At 45.0% G+C, this 18933-nt stretch overlaps 1 protein-coding gene across 1 annotated transcript in view; it reads left to right on the forward strand.

The window, feature by feature from the left end:
- SH3TC1 (SH3 domain and tetratricopeptide repeats 1) overlaps positions 1 to 18933 on the forward strand; it is a 328239-nt gene that overhangs the window by 83506 nt on the left and 225800 nt on the right. The window contains exons 4-5 of the mRNA XM_078678530.1: positions 9298 to 9425; positions 10098 to 10203. Of these exons, the coding sequence (XP_078534656.1) occupies positions 9298 to 9425; positions 10098 to 10203 (234 nt within the window). The remainder of the gene's footprint in view (positions 1 to 9297; positions 9426 to 10097; positions 10204 to 18933) is intronic.

Here is an 18933-nt window from a genome sequence, read left to right on the forward strand (position 1 = left end):
TGGGATACCCGGTGATTTGCTCCGTGCCAATCCCAAGGTATGGGGCAAACTGGTTGCCACTTTACTAAACGCAATTATGAGGGGTGCATCAGTACCTGATTCCTGGAAGGGGCGGAGGTTGTCCCGATTTACAAAAAGGGATGTCGGGACAGCCCGCCAACTACAGGCCAATCAGTCTGATCGACTCTTCTCAAAAGGTGGCAGGGAAAGCAATTCTGGGGAGGATCCTCCAATGGGCTGAGGAACACAAGATATTGTCAGACTTCCAGGCGGGCTTTCGTACAGGTACGGGGACGATAGAACAAGCTTTTAGGTTGACCCTCCTGTACTGGAAGGTGGTGGTGCTGGGCAAGGGCAGTCTTTATTTGGCCTTTATTGACCTGAAGACTGCCTTTGACCTGGTACCAAGGGAGGAGCTTTGGAGGGTCCTGCAGGGGCTGGGACTACCCGCCTACATCCTGTCGCTTCTTGTCAAACTCCATTCAGATAACTATGCACAGGTGCGGTGGGGCAAGGACGGGGAGAAAACCAACAGAATCCCAGTGCAAAGGGGTGTCCGCCAGGGCTGAGTGCTGGCCCCCACACTATTCTCATTATATGTGAATGGTGTGGTTGAATATCTGCTTAAGGAACCCGCAGACGCCCCGTCCCTGGCGGGCACCCGGATACCAACCTTGCTCTTTGCCGACGACACCTTGCTCATCGCCAAAACACCGCAGGGTCTCCAAAAGCTCCTCACTCGTTTCCAGGAGTTTTGCTCCCTCAGGGGCCTCATAATTAATGTGGACAAGACTAAATTTCTATCCATGAACCCTCCAAAAAACCCTGGGCCACCCCCGTTTCTAAATTCTGTCGCACTGGAAAGGGTCCTCGAGTTTGATTACTTGGGGATTCGCCTTAGTAACTCTATGAGTTGGACCCCACACATTAATAAGATGTTACTTAACCATAAAAGGGTGGCGGGTGCCATACTCAGGGAACATCGTTCTTCCTCTAAACATTGTATCTCCCCAGCAATAGACATTTACAAAGCCAGAGGGGTTCCAGCGGCTTTGTATGGGGCGGAGTTGTGGGGCTCCACAAACTAAGAGGCACTGGGTAAAGCAGAAAACAAATTTTTGAAAGATCTTTTGCTACTTCCAACAAGCACACCTACTGTCCCAGTGCTTCTCGACACGGGCTGCAAATCGATCACGGACCAGGCGCGATTGCGGCCTCTGCTCTTGTGGGCCCGTTCATGGAGGGTACCGGAGCTAGCCTCCTACGCAGCTGGCCTGTCTGAAGTAATTGCAATGGAAGGATGGCATCGCATAAAATGGTTAAGAGACATCGAGCCTCCTGGTGGAGTTGGGCTTGGAAGACTGGAAGACTGCTGGGTTACCCGCTCTGCCCCTCCAAAAGCCACCCTAAAAAAGATATATTGGGACTGGGTAACCAACAAACTCATTTGCTATCCCCGCCATTGCAATTCAACCGCTGCATTTCTACGAATTAAAGACGTTGTAGCACTTGAGCCCTACCTGGACTTAATCTCCATTCCCCTGGATAGGGCCCTCTATTTTAAACTCAGAGTGGGCACCTTACCTCTGGCTGACTTGGTGTCTAGGTGGAGATCCCCAACGGCTCAGCCCTCAGCTTTCTGTGCGGTATGTCTTACAAGGGTTGAGACAGTGGCACACTTCCTTTTTGAATGTCCCGACTACCGTGCCCCAAGGAAGCGCTGGCTGGTACCCCTATGCAGGCTCCTTGGCACTAGACAACATTTGGTGGCTCTCCGCATTTTATTAACTGATACTTCCCCTTTTATTCTCCAAATTCCTAAAATGGGCTTGGATGATTCGAGCAAAAAGGCTTTCCATCTCAATTTAATCTTATTTTAATTATTTATTGTATTTTTATCTGACTGTTTTATGAAATTATAACTGTATGTCATTTTTTTAATTCTTGAAATTGCATTTTGTAATGTATTGCTTTTAAGATATTTACGTATCGAAATAAAGCCTTTTTCACTCACTCACTTTTTTCACTCATGTTTGTTATATTTATTCATTTTATCACTAATGCCACTGAATATCTACAGCCGGGGATTTTTGCAAAAGGATGGTGGGAAAGGAAAAGTGAATTTTGAGAGATTTTTAGATTCAGAATTCCGTGCTGTTGAATTCAGATTGGATAAACAGTTTAAGGGAGTTCCACATGTAGATTGCAGTAGTGTGAATGAATAGGCCGAGATCAACATGCATCTCTTGCTTACAATTCTTCATCCATTGCAGGGATGTGTTGTTACATTCCAGTATATTCAAATCTTTGCTGCTCACGTTCAGAGTTCTGCTGTGCAGTCGCTTTGGAGATCAGCTCCATGAGAAACCTCTTCAGGGATGAATCTCAAAATGCATTTTTTTTTCTTAGTGTTCCTTTCCAGGGAACAACTGTTTTGCAAGTGTCTTGAGAACTCACTTTGCATTAGTGCACTATGCAAATATTGCTATTTTAACGTGTATGTATATGTATGTGCTCATGTCACTTAGAAAGCAAAGACATACTAGGTAGTGCAGACAGCGGGAGGGCTTGGGAAGTGGAAGAAGGGGGGGTGACTTCACCAGGTTGATTTCAGACTGAAATGAAATGAAATGAAATGAAAAGAAACTTCTAAAGCGCACTGCGGCCAAGCGGCTTCCTGGCGCTAAGGAACACATCAACATCTGCCAAGGGGCCCGGTGGAATTAGCCAGGGAAAGCCTGAAGAAAGAAGAAAGTTTTGAGAGCTTTACGAAAGTGTGAGAAGATAGGAATGGAGCGAATAGAGAGGGGGAGAGTGTTCCAGATCTGGGGGGCCCGCACCGAGAAACGGGTGCCTCCGGTGCGGGATTTACGGAAGCGGGGGACGTGAAGAAGAGATAGAGAAGACGAACGAAGAAAGCGGCTGGGGGCGTGAGAAGAGATTAGGGAGTTGATAAAGAGAGGAGCGGAGCGGGCATGCGCCCGAAAGGCCAAGCAGGCAAGTTTAAACTGGGACCTGAAATGAACGGGGAGCCAGTGAAGGGTTTTGACTGAGCTCAGTCCAACGTTTTTAATTTTTACTCTAAACATTCATGCTATAAAAAATGTACAGAGCAAATGCACTACAGTCAGCAAAACAGGCGTTAAAAAAGTTCATGAATACCATTAACTTACTAACGTTCACGTAGATGCATAATTTATGCATGCATAGGTTAGAAATGTTTGCAAATCATTTAAAGATTTATAAGTTATGATCATGGGTAGCCATGAAGTACATATGTCATTACTGATATGTTTGTAAATTATTTATTTTGTGAATGAGTCCCCTTGTGTCTGTGGACCTTGGCTAGGCTACTGCTCTTTAAAAATAAAAAGCCAGAGTCACAAAGACTTTTCTTTGAGTACAAATGACTTACTCCTACATTTTCCAGAGATAAACAAAGGTTTGAGAATCTTGTTCATGGTAACTCACCATGCATTAAACCCTAGAAAAGCAATCATTCATAAGGTACATAGTAAGATAAACTGTACTTGACACTGACAGCTCTACTCTGTGTACAATACATGTGAAGTCCAGTGCACGGGAACTTACAAAGTACACAATGGCTAAAAAGCAACACAGAGCACTAAACTAGAGTAACACATAAGAATGAAACTTAAAGGATGAGGAAATTTCCCAGTTACCCTGTATATATACCATAAGAAACTATGTAATGCACTTTTTGCTGGACCATCTAGCGAGCTACACTATTCGTATAATATATGATGGAGCACATTGTCATACTTTATGAACCACATTTTTCTTGAATGCCAGGGCACACAAAATGTGCATAAGATACATGGTGAAGCAGTCTAGAACTATAGATGCAGAACTGCATGATATTCTTGAGATACATAGAGAAAAACTGTTTGCTGGGATGCCTGGGCAAGCATAATTTACATAACCTTCATGATTACGCATGTGATACATGCTGCCAAGATCTCGCATGCTATATATAAAATGTGATGAAACACTACGTACGAACCTGATCAGGAATACTATTGGCTTTATTACGAGTTTTACCGTCTGACTGCTGTAGGACCGCATCCGTGACTGTCAGGAGACTGATGCGTCATTGGCCGTCCAACAGCCCTTTACGAGTTTGCTGGAGGGCGGCGGTGTGGTTGGCAATGTATTTCAATATGTATTGATGTCTGTGTGTACATTCCGACTGCATATGTGTCGGAAGCACACATATGCATGATAAATGTTGAAAAATACCACCTACACATTGACAGAGTCTGACAGATATGTGGGCAATCCTGGTAATGGTTAGGTGGTTCCAGTGCACTTACCTGTATTTAGCCACTGACAAGGCCACCTTCCTTGGGATGAAGATGTTCCTGTGTAGGGGGACCTAGAGAAAGGGATCCACATCGAAATCTGCTGTGAAGAATAGGAAAGCGGTGAGTAAGCACCCCAAATCCTTCGTCTCTGCCGACCTTTAGCCGGCAGTCAGACTGCCGCGGTTGGCCAGTGGGAAATCCGACTCATAATACGGATGGCTGGCTTGCTCCTCTGTGGAGGCTGCCTTCTCCCCGACCGGGAACCCGGTGGTCTGCTAGCGGTGCCGGCAGTCCAGCAGCAGTCCCTGCACAGGCAACACCCCCAGCCCGTAGTACAGCGGAAGGCTCACTACCGTTGGACCACCACCGCTGGGACATCGGTCCTTGGACTGCCAAACTCTTACTTAATAAGTCCCTTGGCATGTATCAAAGGGGATCATAGCAGTGTTTAAAGTTATTTCGTACAGAAAATACATATAATAGCAAAAGATACCTAGCAACCCATATACAGTATATTGGTACAGTGCGCTGTTTGTAAGCAGTTGGAACATTTTAGTTTTAAATAAAATTGTAGGTTTTGCAATAGCAAGGATATGCTTCAGGCCAGTGATTCACTTTAATGCTGTTTCTAAATTCTCCTACAAAAAGTTATCTGTTTATGAAAACAAGCATCTGATTCATTCCCACGTTTGCAAATAATATCTATTCCATATGCACTGCGTAGAGGTTAAAATAGATTATTATTTTTCTCTTTCTCTAAAATTTCCACATGACAAAACCCTAATTTAGAATTTCAAATCAAGGTTCTTTCTAGCCAATAAATTCTCACATAGTAGGTAGACTTTCATTACAGTTGAACCTAAACCCACAAAACTGGATTTAGTGTGAGAAAATGAACAATACCGTGTGGTGTGAAATAATGTGTTTGTTGAGGTTTTCTGAAGTGACAAACTTTACAACTTCACAAATCTGCAAAATGTGTCACCTTCATAATCTTTGCAAGCAGGCCAGATTCAACTGCACATGTTTACCACCAGTATCCTCCTTTTGGGATCAGACTGCTGCAGTGCAGCTAGGGTAATGGGCCCTGCTCTGGTTACATATAAACAAGTGTGTACAGGCATGTGTGTGGGTAGCACGTGCGAGAATACCGTCATGCACAGCCTGATAGCTGCACACCGGTAACCTGTCTGTGGCAGTTTTGAACTACAAATTCGACATGTAAAAAAAAAATGCTTTTGACAGGGCTAAACTTTCTTAATATTAATACGTCACCTCTTAGCAGGCTTTATTGCCCATAAAGGCACGTGCATGATATTCAAAAGTAGGACTTGTCGAAATTAATGTTGAACATGTTCTTTCCAGTGAAATATTCCCCAAAACTATTTTCACTGTAGTAAGTCTGGCTGCTTGCATAGGGGAACACTGGGCTACAGCGTTTCATGTACTAGATGCTAAATTTGTATTGGTAGCAGCTAGAGAAATAGTCAAAGGAGTCATTTAAATAGTAATTTAAATTCCAATCTGATGGTCAAGTCTGATTTTAATTCACTATTTCGGAAATTACACTTTTAGAAAGTTGTTATTTTCCTGCCTAAAACCAAAAGGCCATTCAGCCAGTGTTCAGTGTCACATGACTGCTGATGAAAGAGGAATCTAGAAACACGTGTCTGGGGATACACTTGAAAAGAATACTGGTACTGGCACTGGCCAACAAACTGTGAGAACTGTGTGTGAAGCGAGTAACACTGAACCACATCGATAATGATGTATGAGGTAATTCAGCTGTGACGTGTCAGCAGGGTGCTCCAAATCCCTTTGACTGTTTAAGATGGCTCCCGTGGGCCGTGAGCTGACGAGCTCTGTGAGCACCTGCGTGCTGAGAGTGGCACTAACCCTGAGGAAACTGCGGCAGCACGTCCAGCGACCTATGAACATTTTCCCCACTGATGAAAGAGGAATCTAGAAACATGTGTCTGGGGATACACTTGAAAAGAATACTGGTACTGGCACTGGCCAACAAACTGTGAGAACTGTGTGTGAAGCGAGTAACACTGAACCACATCGACCATGATGCATGAGGTAATTCAGCTGTGACATGTCAGCAGGGTGCTCCAAATCCCTTTCTCATGACTGCTGATGACTCCTCTGTAGTGTGTTGTGTATTGCTCTAAAACAGTGTAGCAAGGGTTGTGGGCGTGTGGAGGAAGTTTCACTCCTTGACAGGATGACCTGGGGATTGTGCACAGTGATTTCATTAACTTCAAAGGGACTTCCCCTGTCAAAGGCAGATGAACTTGACTCCTGGGCCTGCTCTCTCTATTGTCCTGCTAGCCAGCTTGGCTCAAAACCCAGTGAAATGGTAGAGCTACCCCAGAACCTGTTTTGAGAGACCACAAGGGTAGGTTGTCCATTATCATAGCTCTGTCCACAGTAACAAGGATTCTGCCGTATTGGGTTGTCCCAGAATGCTGTGCAGGAGGTTTGGGACGGGGATGGAGGGATGCTGTGGAACCCTAGGACTGTCCAGAGACGCCTGGTATCTAGACCTTTACACCTGCACTTATAAACCACAGGTCAAGGGAGAGCCAAAGAGCAAGATCCTGAACCTGGATGGCCACAACACCAGACTCATAGACAGCTTGAAGAAGAAGCCACCTGATGCCCCTGCTGGACTAAGGGCTTTGCCTACAACTGACCTCAGGACTGGATTATTCCACCAGCTGGCCCTGGAAGCCCAGGCAGAGGAGGAGGCTGGAGCAGGGAGCCAGTAAAACCAGTTCCCTGCAAAGTGCACTCTTTTTTAGGCCAGTTGGGATGCTCCAGGTGGCTGTATAGAGCTCACCACCAGTAGTAGAGTGAGGAAAATTCTTCCACATCGTCCCATCAGGGTCCGTAATATGCCAGCTCGAAGATTCTTGCTTTAGTGAAAGAAATGAGTGAGTGTGACTCCAAAGCAATGTTCTTTAATTACCACCGGAGTGGGCTAGGGCGGGTGGTCGGCACAGACTTCAATTCTTTAAGCAGGAGTGCACGGGGGCCCCCTCTCCGAAATGCTATTTGCCCCGGGTCCCCCATCTCTCTTGGGCCGCTGAAAGATAGAAGATGGCCCTCTGGGCCAGTGCGCAATACCAGATTCAACAACAAAAGGTCTGCGGACAGCAGCAGGAAACAACCACTCCCGGGGACCCCATTCCCCGGACTAGGACGGGCAGGTCTGCTTTGTTTCCACCTGTGGACGGGAGCAGAAGAATGTGTTTTGTGCTCCCGCCGCATTGGAGTTCATACACTGCTTCAGTGGTGCTCCTGCCTGAGTCGAAGAACCAAGAGAGGATTGTTGGCTCCTGCCCGAGGCGGGTGCTAAAGAGCCAGCAGTGCAGTGTTGGAGTGGGCTCTTCTAGCTGCCCCAATGAACCTTACGGCTGGGACTGAAGCACCCTAACACAACAGGAGACATGCTGCGCACGTCCGCAAAGTGAACAGAGAGTGGAATGATGACGCTCCTTATATATGCACTGCTCCCAGTCAAGGAGTGTCCCATAATGCCCCATGAGGGTTTATCTACCTGATTGTGTGTTTTGTGGTGCCCCAAGGAGGGGCAAGGGCACTGCCAGTTTCCTCTCAGGAAAATGTGAGGGCTGCAAGGAGCAGAGCACCTCCCAGAAATATTTTAAGCCAGACCCAAACTCTCCCGGGGCTAGAAAGCATGGCCCCATTAGAGGCTTAATTATTTTCCAAACATTCTCAGTGCTGTAGCTTTTGCTTTACAACTTGGTAGTGCAGAGAATCCTAGTGGTCAGTTCTGTGGCCTGAATCATAGTGGTCAGTTGTGTGGCCTGAATCCTAGTGGTCAGTTCTGTGGCCTGAATGTGTCAATGAAAGACCCTGACACGTTCTTTTGATTTATGGTACTTAATTCAAAATACTTTATAATCAATGACTATTGAGAGACATTGCAATGCTTTTCTTTATGGTAATTATTGAATTGTTTATTATTATTAAATCTATGGGTATGATGGTGAATTCTAACATAGTTAGTGTTTTTAGAAGGTGGTGACCCCATTTACAAAGCCAATAAACTTTCCTTATACAATGTTGTGGTGACTCTTTGACAAAGCCAATAGGTTTTCTTTTTTGATGTGGTGACCCCATGACAAAGCTAATAGGCTTGCCTTATATTTTAATGCAGTGACCCCTTCACAAAGTCAATAGGCTTTATATTGATGTCGGGACCCCCCTGATAAAGCCAAATGGCCTGTTTTATTTAAAATGATACCCCTTTAAATAGTGATGTTACATCTGATATAGGTGGGGGCGGGTATTGTGATTATGGGGTCATGGCCCCCGAGGGATCAAATATGATTTGAAATGTCACCAAAGGGATTTTCATTGACCGTATATATTTGTAGGTTAGTTTGTAGAATTCAGTAGTGTGTGTGCAATAAATGCACGTTTGCTTTTTCAAAGAAAAAGCACTGACTGAACAATGATGTATTGAGTTTTTTTGCATGGCAGAAAATTAGGATTGCTAGCCCACACCTTCTTCCCTGAGTAGGCCTTGACTTGCTCTGCTTTGCTACCCTGAGAGAGTAAAGTGCCACAATGGGGCACTTGGTTCCCAGTAAGAGAATAATTGTGGACCTGACCTTTTACTTAATGCAGGATTTGCGCACAACTAATAGCTCATTTTCTTACACCGTGTTGGGCTCTGAATATGCCCATAAGTCTCAAAGAAACATATCCTTCAGCACCAACATGCTACATTTCTCCACTCTTAACAAAAAGGAATATGCAAATGAAGAGTGTGTTAATATGACTTCTTTGAAAAAACATATCAAGCCATTGAGTAAGATTCACAATCCGAGGGTTATCCTCTGAAGGTGTGGATTGTGAAAACATGTCCATGAAGATGTCGGAATAGGTTGAAAAAAGAAATTTCACGTTTTGTGAGGATTCTTGGTCTGTTTTTCAGATATCTCTCTCCAGCTGGTTATGGTGAAAAGAAAAAGCGGACTACCTGACCCACGACTGCAGGGAAAACTGCGAGCAAGGCTTCGTCTTCTAGAAAATGACAGCAAAGAAGTGATGGCTGTCTTTGGTGTAAGTCAAAGGTGATGTTTTTCAGTATACTTCACTAGCACTGTAGCAATCAAAGGTAAGATAAGGTGAGCATAATCCAAGGGCAGGGTTACCTGCCTGGCACACTCCCCCAATGTGCACATCAGAATATTCTCCCTGTAATGCCGCATATTCCTTATGTGTAGTATTGAGTTGTGGGTAGATCTTTGTTTTAAAAGGAAAGCAGAGTGCTAGCCATTCACTTATTGTGACTATTACTCAACTGCTTGAGCTCTGAGCCGCTACCCTGCCCTGAAATGTCCTGAACTGCTGCTCATGCTGCCCTGAGAGTCAAGTGCTGTAGGGGTGTATTTGATCTAGTTTGCGCTCCACAATAGGATGAACCCCAGGAAAACAGAAGCAAAGGACCCTAATCCCTACGGCTGTGGCCAAGTAGCCCCTGCCCACCCTATATTCCCCTCAAACCGGGTGTAACAATGAGAAAGTGGACACGCAAATGACAAGCAAAGGCATCAGAAGACGCAGGTAGGGTAAATGATTTAAGGAAAGTCACTGACCACAAATAAAATGTTACTGTATTGACAGTTCTTTAAATAACTGTATATGAATCTAAGGAATGCAGGTATATTAACTGTTAGTGTATTTAGGTTTTAGAATTAACAAGAACATCATGATTATTGTTCTCTTCTCTAGGAGCTATCGGCCAGACTGTTGTCCATTCACAGTGACCAAGACCTTATAATTGTGACATTCAAAACATTTGAAGAAATATGGAAATTCTCCACTTACTATTCACTTGGTAATGTATTCGACACTGATACACTCTTTTCAGCAATCAGTTGTGTTATGTTGTACATTTTTCTTGCATCTCATTCTTACTGGTCTCTGATAGTCTTCAAATCCGCAACCATTAGACGTGCATCCCTTCAGTCACACTCTTTAATTATGACATTTATTTGATTTGAAGGCAAAAGAACTTTAAAAAGGAACATTTCAGGTGACTGAGCACAGGTAGGGAGAATAGGGGCAAACACAGACACCTGTTAGACAATGTGATTCCTAAGCAAGAATTCCAATGAGACATCCTTTATGCCTAGTTCATAGGAAACCATACACCATTGCCAAAACAATAAATTATTTTGTCTGTAAAGTACTTATTCTGTCTTTCTCTTTTACCAGGACATAGTCAGTGAGCAAACCATGAAGCAGACAATCCCTACTGCTAATGGTAGCACTCCTCTACTACAAAAAACAGGATGGCAAGCGTGTAAAAGCTCCTCAAAAACCATATTCAGATAAATATCTAGGAAAAATAAAATCCAACATTTTTCTTGTCTAATCTTGAGAACAGTGATCATCACTATTTATGCTAATGGTGTTGTCTGCGCTTGTTTTGTTAAGTATAATTATATTACAGACCACCATATGTGCTCCTTTTTTACACTTGTCTTTATTTAGAGCAGTTTCCGCTTTCTTTGATGCTACCATGTGTTAATGCGGTTTCTTGTTCCAGATATATGTCTCAGTCAAACATATGTTTCTGCTGAATGTTTGTTCTTAGCAGTGATGAGTACAAGTAGTCTACCACTCTCCAATTTCGCACCAGATTTTTCTGAAATGCAATTATTTTGTACTCCAGTGCTAAGTTGAGTCCAAGATGCTGATGTCATTTTGTTGTTGGGAGTAGTGTGTCCCTACCTGGGTTATACTTAAGGATTATTATCTGTGGTGGAGGACACACCAAGATAGCTAGTGACCTGTGTTGAGTCACAAGGCCCGAGGAGAAGCCAACGCTGAGTTCAACACTATCTAGAAGTGCATACCACGTTAGATAGTACTGCAATTGTAAATTACCTTTGAAAACTGGAGTGCATGTCATTAAATTATGTGTTAAATTGTGCATTTTGATGGTACTGTACAGGTGGACTTCTATACAAACCGTAAATTATTTTATTTGTTGGCTTTATTTGTTTTAGGCTGTCCAGCATGTCTTTGTCCCTCCCATGGAGCATAGCCTGTTTAACACCTCTTTAACTTTAACTAGAAGAGAGGCTTGAAACAAGCCGAAAATAACTAAGCTGGAGTTTAGAAGTAAATGAGCAATAAACAGACCTTTACATCACGTTTGCTGTGCATTTAATGACAGAGATCAAATGTTAGACTCTGTCTTCCACAGAGCTTGGTGTTCCCTTTTCTTTCTCTGACTGAAAAGTGAGAGGATTTACCTGATAATGTGTGAGTGTGGGAATGTAAAAAGTCTCTGGGTGTTGTTTTACTAGGACACAACAAAATGTAAATGTATGTAAATGAACTATACAAATATTTCAGAATTTATCAGAATTAGGAAAGCACATGTGAAGCACATTTTATTGTAAGTCCGAAGTGTGGCTAAAACAAATATTTTAACAGGATCAAAAAAATCAATACACTAGATGATGCCGATTGCCACACATTATTTTTTGTGTGCTGTGTAGTTTTAGCAGTAAATCTGTATTTCTTTGCATATGTAATGGTCATTTCAATTGATAATGTGTTCGCTGTAATGGCAGTGTGCTACCACACCAGGCATACAACACTCTATGCAACTCCCCTTTACTCCACTCTATTCCACTCCTCTCTACGACACTCAACTCCACTCAGAGCATTTCTATGCTACTTCACTCAATACCACTCCACTCTGTGCCACTCTACTCCACCATATGCTACTCTACTCCCTTCTACAACACTCTACCCCACTCCACTTTACATCACGCTATGTCACTCCATTCTATGCAATTCCAGTCTATGACACTGTACTCCACTTTAAACCACTCTATTCCCCTCTACTCTACAACACCCTACACCACTCCACTCTACATCAGTTACTCTACACCACTCCACTCTGTGCCACTCCCTCTACAACACTGTGCAGCACTCTGGGCTACTCCACTCTGCACCACATTACTCCACTGTATTACATTGCACTGCATGCCACTCACCTCCATAACACTTTATTGCATTCTATAACACATTACTCCATTCTGACACTTCACAACACCCCATTCCACTTCACTTTCCCCACTCTGCAACACTCCAGTCTATGACACTATATAACACTCTACACCACTATGCTCCACTCTACGCTACTCCACTCAATGACACTCCACTCCACTCAGCTCGACTCCACTCTACACTACTCCATGCTACAACACTGTACACCACTCCATTCTACGCCACTTCAGTATATGACACTTCGCTCTATGCCACTCGATGCAAATGTACCCTGAGCTACTTTACGCCTCTCCCTTTACGACACTGGACTTCACCCAATGACACACTACTCCACTCCGTGATACTCCACTCTAAGACACTCCACTCTCCACTCTATGACACTCCACTCTATGACACTCCACTCCATATCACTGCACCCTGCTCCACTGCACTCCACTCTACTCCACTGTACACCACTGTAATCTACTCTACAACACGACTGCACTATGCCACTCCAGTCTACCACACTCTGCTCTATGCCACTCCACTCTGCGACACTCAATTCCACTCTACGCCACTCCACTCCACTCTGACATTCTACTTCATCCTATACCACTCTACTCTACAACACTACTCCACTCTAGAAAATTCTACTGCTCTCTTGCCACTCTACTCCACTTTATGCCACTCCACTTCACAACACTCTACTCCATGCCTTTCTATGCCTCTCCACTCTGACACTCCACAGCACTCTGACACTTCACTCTACACCACTCCACTCTACTCTATTTTACGCCACTCCACTCTACTCCATTTTGCACCATTCTACGCCACTCCACTCTGACGCCCTACACCACTCTACACTCCTTTACTCTACTCCACTCCACTCTCCTTCACTTTACACCACACCTCTTCGCTCTACACCACTCTACTCCACCCCACTCTATAAAATTCCTCTTGAAAACACTCTACGACTCTCTATTTTACTACACTCTACATTACTCTACTCCATTCCAGTCTGCAACACTCCATGCGACTCCACTCTAAGCTACTCAGTCTTTGACACGCCACTCCTTTCCACCCCACTCTATGATACTCCACTCTGACACTCTGTGCCATTTCACTCTAACTACTTCACTCTATGCCACTCCACTTTATACCACTCCACTGTATGCCACTCCACTCTATGCCACTGCACTCCACGCCTCTCTACGTCACTTCACACTACGATAATCTACTCTAATTTATGACAATCTACTTCACTCTATGCCATTCCACTCTATAGCAGTCCACTCTCCTCTATGCACTAACTGTTTGCAATGCTGAACAGCAGCCACGCTAGTGTACATGACTTAAAACATTGGCAAAGCCAATACCTCTCGTATAGGCGAGAGCTATTGGCTTTGCCAATGCTTGTTCCTTTTGAAATGCAGTGAAGTGAATGCCAGTTTTTAAGGTTCATGGAAAGAGGCTTATGAAAACGGAGCTAGCTGATTTTAGTCCCAAATTTACTTGGTGGTGTGCCATACGAATTTATAGAATTGTGTTGAATTTTTTGTTTATTTCGCCATGTGAAAGATTTAGATTAGCTTCTGGGATTTGATTGAAACACACTATTAACAGCAGCTGTACTCTGTCAGTTGATTCATCATTGTCCAACAGCATCTTCACTGCAGACTTCTAATGACAATAGAACGTCATCATTTCCATGCTCATCACAAAATTCACACTTGAATGGCATGTTGCTAGAATAAAAAATGTTGAGTTGAAAGAATTTCGAGTGGAGCCGACAACAGTAATTAAGCATACCACGGTGTCGAGATGTCGTGTTTATCCACTGTTTATTGTTAGTGAAGATGGGAAACCGCTGTTTAGAAAATATCATTGGAAGTTTGGAATTTTAGTAATTTAGAGATCCCTACCTATACCCTGCATCACTTTTTCACACATTTTCTCAAACTCTTCCTATTCTCTGTCGTTTAATATCGCCTTCACTTTAAAATGTTGGTGTGCCAAGAAGTGTTTGTTCTTTTTATTCTTTTATTTTAATACATGGCAGTGCATATTTGAATGGGGCAGGAATCAGTTTTCAAGCAGTTCTCTTATTCAAAATGAATAGTTTGTTCTTAAATGAGACAGATCCTTCAATATGTTGCTGTTGTGACATTCATTGTTTTTACATCTGTCTACATATAGCTCTATCTGTGTGCCAGATCTCATGTTAGCGCAACACACTTCATAAAATATAACATCCAGAGAGCGACTTTGCGTCAGCCCCCTTCAGCCATTTCCTTGCTTTAGCAAGCCATCTTCGGGCATTGGCTTGCTGGTAGGTCCATCTTGTTTTTGAACAAGCCCATGGCATTTCGTGGATGTGTGCATGTTTTCTGTTCAAATTACCAGGACACCACAAAGATTTATAAGTGAAATCCCGTCTGTGGGTGGGGCCAGCCAAGCTCCATGGAGGTGCATCTCTGGGCGTCTGGCAGCAGCAGGAGAATGTCAGGATCCTCTTGCAGCCACGAAGCAATCGCTTCATCTGCTGAGCCACATTTTGCTTTGGAAAGCAACCGCTACTCCCCCCTGCCACGCTCCCCCTCCACCCGGCCTAAATACAAAGATGTGACCTTCTTGTAAAGGAAGTCCAGTGGCCATAGTGTAAATTATAAGGAGGTTTATTGGATCTTAGTTACAAGTAGGTAAGCACATAGCTAAGCCTAAGTATAGCCCCACCAGGAACAGTCTCCTTGCTGCTCAGCCCATATCTTCAACTGACACTCCTAACACAAAAACGTCCATCACTCTACTTGACCTTACACACATGCTGAGCAGGAGGGACTTGGAAGGCTGGGGAGGATGCATTAAGTTAGAACATACCTCCTGACTAGTGCTCCTGAGGTGTGAGGTCTGGTTTGTAGTGGAGGCGCGGGGGCAGAGCCCGCTTTTAGCTACTCCAAGATCTTTTGCTGTGGGAGCAGGTGTGTGACCCCTGCTTTCTATGAGCAGCAAACTAGATCCACATAAATTATCCCCTGATTGTTATTGTGGCAGAGAAAAGAGGATAGGGGCTGCCAAGTAGATTCATCAATGCACCTGGGCTTGCTGGAGCCTGCTGGGCCTCATGGTGAGAGTGCCCACCACATGACTGCTTAATGTTTGAGAGCGCAATAGGGGACATCAACGTTTGGATGATGATTAGCTCTTATTTTGCTGTTATTTGGATCAAACTTTTACAGAAAAGGGCAACCCAGCATTCCCTTGTGAGCATGAGTATGAACTACAAGAGGAGTAAATGGCTCATAATGGAATCACTCAAAGTCGTGTTATCAGAAAATAGACAATACACTATTTATCCACATGGTAACAAATCGAATTGAATTTGGATATTCACATATGGAGAGGAAAATTGTATGAAAAGGACTGATTCTTCATTCGATTATGCTGAGACAACGTTGATGTACGTCTTCATACTTTGTTATGTACCCCGTGACTTTTGATTATTATATACATAATAAATACATTTAAGTTCATATCTCAATATCCTGTCTTTTTGGTTTTAATTCATTTTTTCAAACAATGTTTCTCACTATATGTGAATATTCAAATTCAATTCGATTTGTTACCATATGGATAACTCATTTTTTGTCTATTTTCTTATAAGATGACTTTGAATGACTCTATTTTCCCTTACTGTTATTAGGATGAAGGTGCTGCCTCCCGAAGTCAATAAAGGTACTACAAAGAGGGGAAAAACAGCTTTTGAAACCTGTGTATATATAACTAGGGTGAGGTTGCAGCACTTGCTGAAGACAGATAAAGAACCCGAGGACAGACGCACTTTGTGTAGTAGCACACTCATCTTGGCAGCTGTGTGAGATCTCCACAATATCTCTTCATCCACAGAGAGGAAGGCTACAGCAAAAGAGGGTACCCTGTAAGGAGTGCTTAATTTGAGCTGGTGGTTTCCGGTGCTCGGCACCAACTCTTAATTGTCAGCACCGCCACTTAATTGTCGACACCGGCACTAATGACAGCTGCCACATGGTGGCATTGTTTGTATAATTTAGAGATTAGCAGAACAGCAATTGTTTGTAAATTCAGTATGCATTAAAACAACTATATCTGCCACCAAAGCTATTGTTTTAGTTTTGGGGCCCTGGAATAGGCTACAGTGTTGCAGTGTGCTGGTTAGTCGTTGTGTAGGTACTTTCATTGGCAATGCTGGGGTGCCTGGCGGTGGGGCTGGGAAAGGACCAGTGGCGTAACGAAAGTTTAAGGGGCCCCCCTGCAATGTACACGAAGGGGCCCGCTCCGGATTTTATCCAGAGTGCTCAGTGTGATGAGTGGCCCCCTGCAGTTGGGGCCCCCCGCCCCACAGGGGATGCGGCGGGGGGGGTGGAGGGCTGTGCTACGCCCCTGAAAAGAACTTCATCACTCAACTCTTTATCTCTCCCACCTTGAACAAGTTTCTGAAACAGGAATGCTGGCTGAGCACTCGAATATCTTTTTTGCACAGCTCTGATTCTGCATCACAGAGATATGTGCTGTGACGTCCCCGCTTATGGCGCTGCGAAGATGGCGCCTGGAGAGCTGAGAGGACGTTGCCTGGTACCACAAGAAGTGCATCGGGAGGCCGCCGGTCTCCGCTTTCAACCTGGTAACAATGCCACCAACCCTCAGCTCGCATCCCGATTTGAGGGCCACGCACTGTGTTGACTGCCATCTGGACGGAAGGGGTGGCCAGCGGGAGCAAAGGTGAGAGCTTCGCCTGCGGTCGCGAGACATAGCGCCCCATCCCCTCGCGTAACGTCTTGGTCTGAGGAGTGGACCTGAGTTCTCCGAGCGGGATCCGTGCCCCGAAGCAGCATGTTCTGAGGGGTGAGTCTCTAGCCTGCTTTGGCGACTTTTGGGCATCGCAGGGAGAACACCCGCCCCACCGCTGCCGAGACCCTCAATCGTGTGCCGGCCTGATTTTCCGATCTGCCCCTGCGACATTGCTTTACCGTACTGGGGATCAGATTGCTAATTGCCGTGAGGTGCCGCTTGAGGAGCCAGGGGCCAACAAAGAGTGCTGCGATGGACTAAGTTATCGCGCTATTATTAGCGAAAAAAACAACTTTGATGATTGGGGACACGGAAGCTGCAATGCGAACTAAGATGGACTCCGCCAGTGTTCCCTGACCGAACATCGGAGAAATCACATGCAGGCAAGATCCTGAATGCTATTTGTGTGAGAAGTGAGTGTGCGCAAGGGAAAGCGGAACTTTCACGGATGATAACTGCGGGGTTTCACCTTTGTGCCTCATCGCCGATTGTCGTGTGTGACCTGTGGCGCGACCCCATGCAAAAGGAAAAAGCAAATGGCTGCGCGGAGATAAGTAAAACTTTATTGAGACGCTTGTTAGAATGCAGGTCATGCACTCCCCCTCATCCCCCCTCTCCCCTTCTATTCTTCATTATAATGCTGTCCATCACAGCCGCACTGAGAGCTGTTGAACCCCTGCAACGCAGTGAGTATGCCAACGCGAATTGGCAATAACTTTCATACCCCGTGACACGCTAGGGTCACCATACAGACTGAGAGTGGGGCACAATATTGTAAAAATACGCTGCATGACATGCGACCGCACGCACTGATCACCCGCACTGCTGTGGCACCTATTTGAAATAGCGCTGGTCTGCACCCAGCTTGATGCAACCTCCCTCCCCACTGATATCTTTGGAGTGAGGCCTCACAGCGCCTGCTAGATGGACTGAGTTCCTGAAGCGCAATCCATCACCCGCGCATTGAGTACCCACGGGGAAGTGGGGTGTGGACTACGCTTGACCGGAAGTGACTACTGAGGGGGAGGCCACACACGATTTTCTGAGCTGGGGAACCGCACAGACAACAGACAGTGCACTACACTGGACCATCAAGACACCAGCTCCACGCAGCATAATAGGGAAACCAAGGTTCTCACAGAATGCAACGGGACCAGAAACCACACCGGAAAACCTACCAAATACCTGCGCCTCCTCAAGATGCCAGCGACCCCCTCGGACACATAGTGGTCCGGTACTACTATTGGTCATTGACCAGTCCTCAAGCATATCCCCTATCCGGCTCACCCATCAAGACATTGAATCTGCGAACTTGCCGCCGACCGCTGAGACCTAGCAGTTTGGCCGATGCCCGGTGGAGCTACCTTGATAGCTATAGAGGAGATGGACTGTGGACTTCCCCCTCGGCCGTCACCTACCCAGCCGGACTTTGGACAGACTTTCCTTCATCTCACCGCTGTATCTCCCTCCTCCCCGCTCAACTCCTCTCTACTTTCCTGCTACTGACCTCTGCCCTCTTCCGTCCTAGCCCTTAGTCCCCACCCTGCTCATCTGTGAATTTTCCCTCGTCATTTGAGACCTAGCTATTTTGTCTGATGCCTGATGGAGCTATCTGGTTTAGCTATAGGGGAGATAGTTCGGGGATTCCCTCCTTGGACATCACCTACCCAATCAGTCTTTAGCCAGACTTCCATTAATCTCTCCTGTCGTCTCTTCCCGCATCCTCCCTCTATTA

The sequence above is a fragment of the Lissotriton helveticus genome, chromosome 2_2 (assembly GCF_964261635.1).
Source record: "Lissotriton helveticus chromosome 2_2, aLisHel1.1, whole genome shotgun sequence".
Classification (NCBI taxonomy): Eukaryota; Metazoa; Chordata; class Amphibia; order Caudata; family Salamandridae; genus Lissotriton; species Lissotriton helveticus.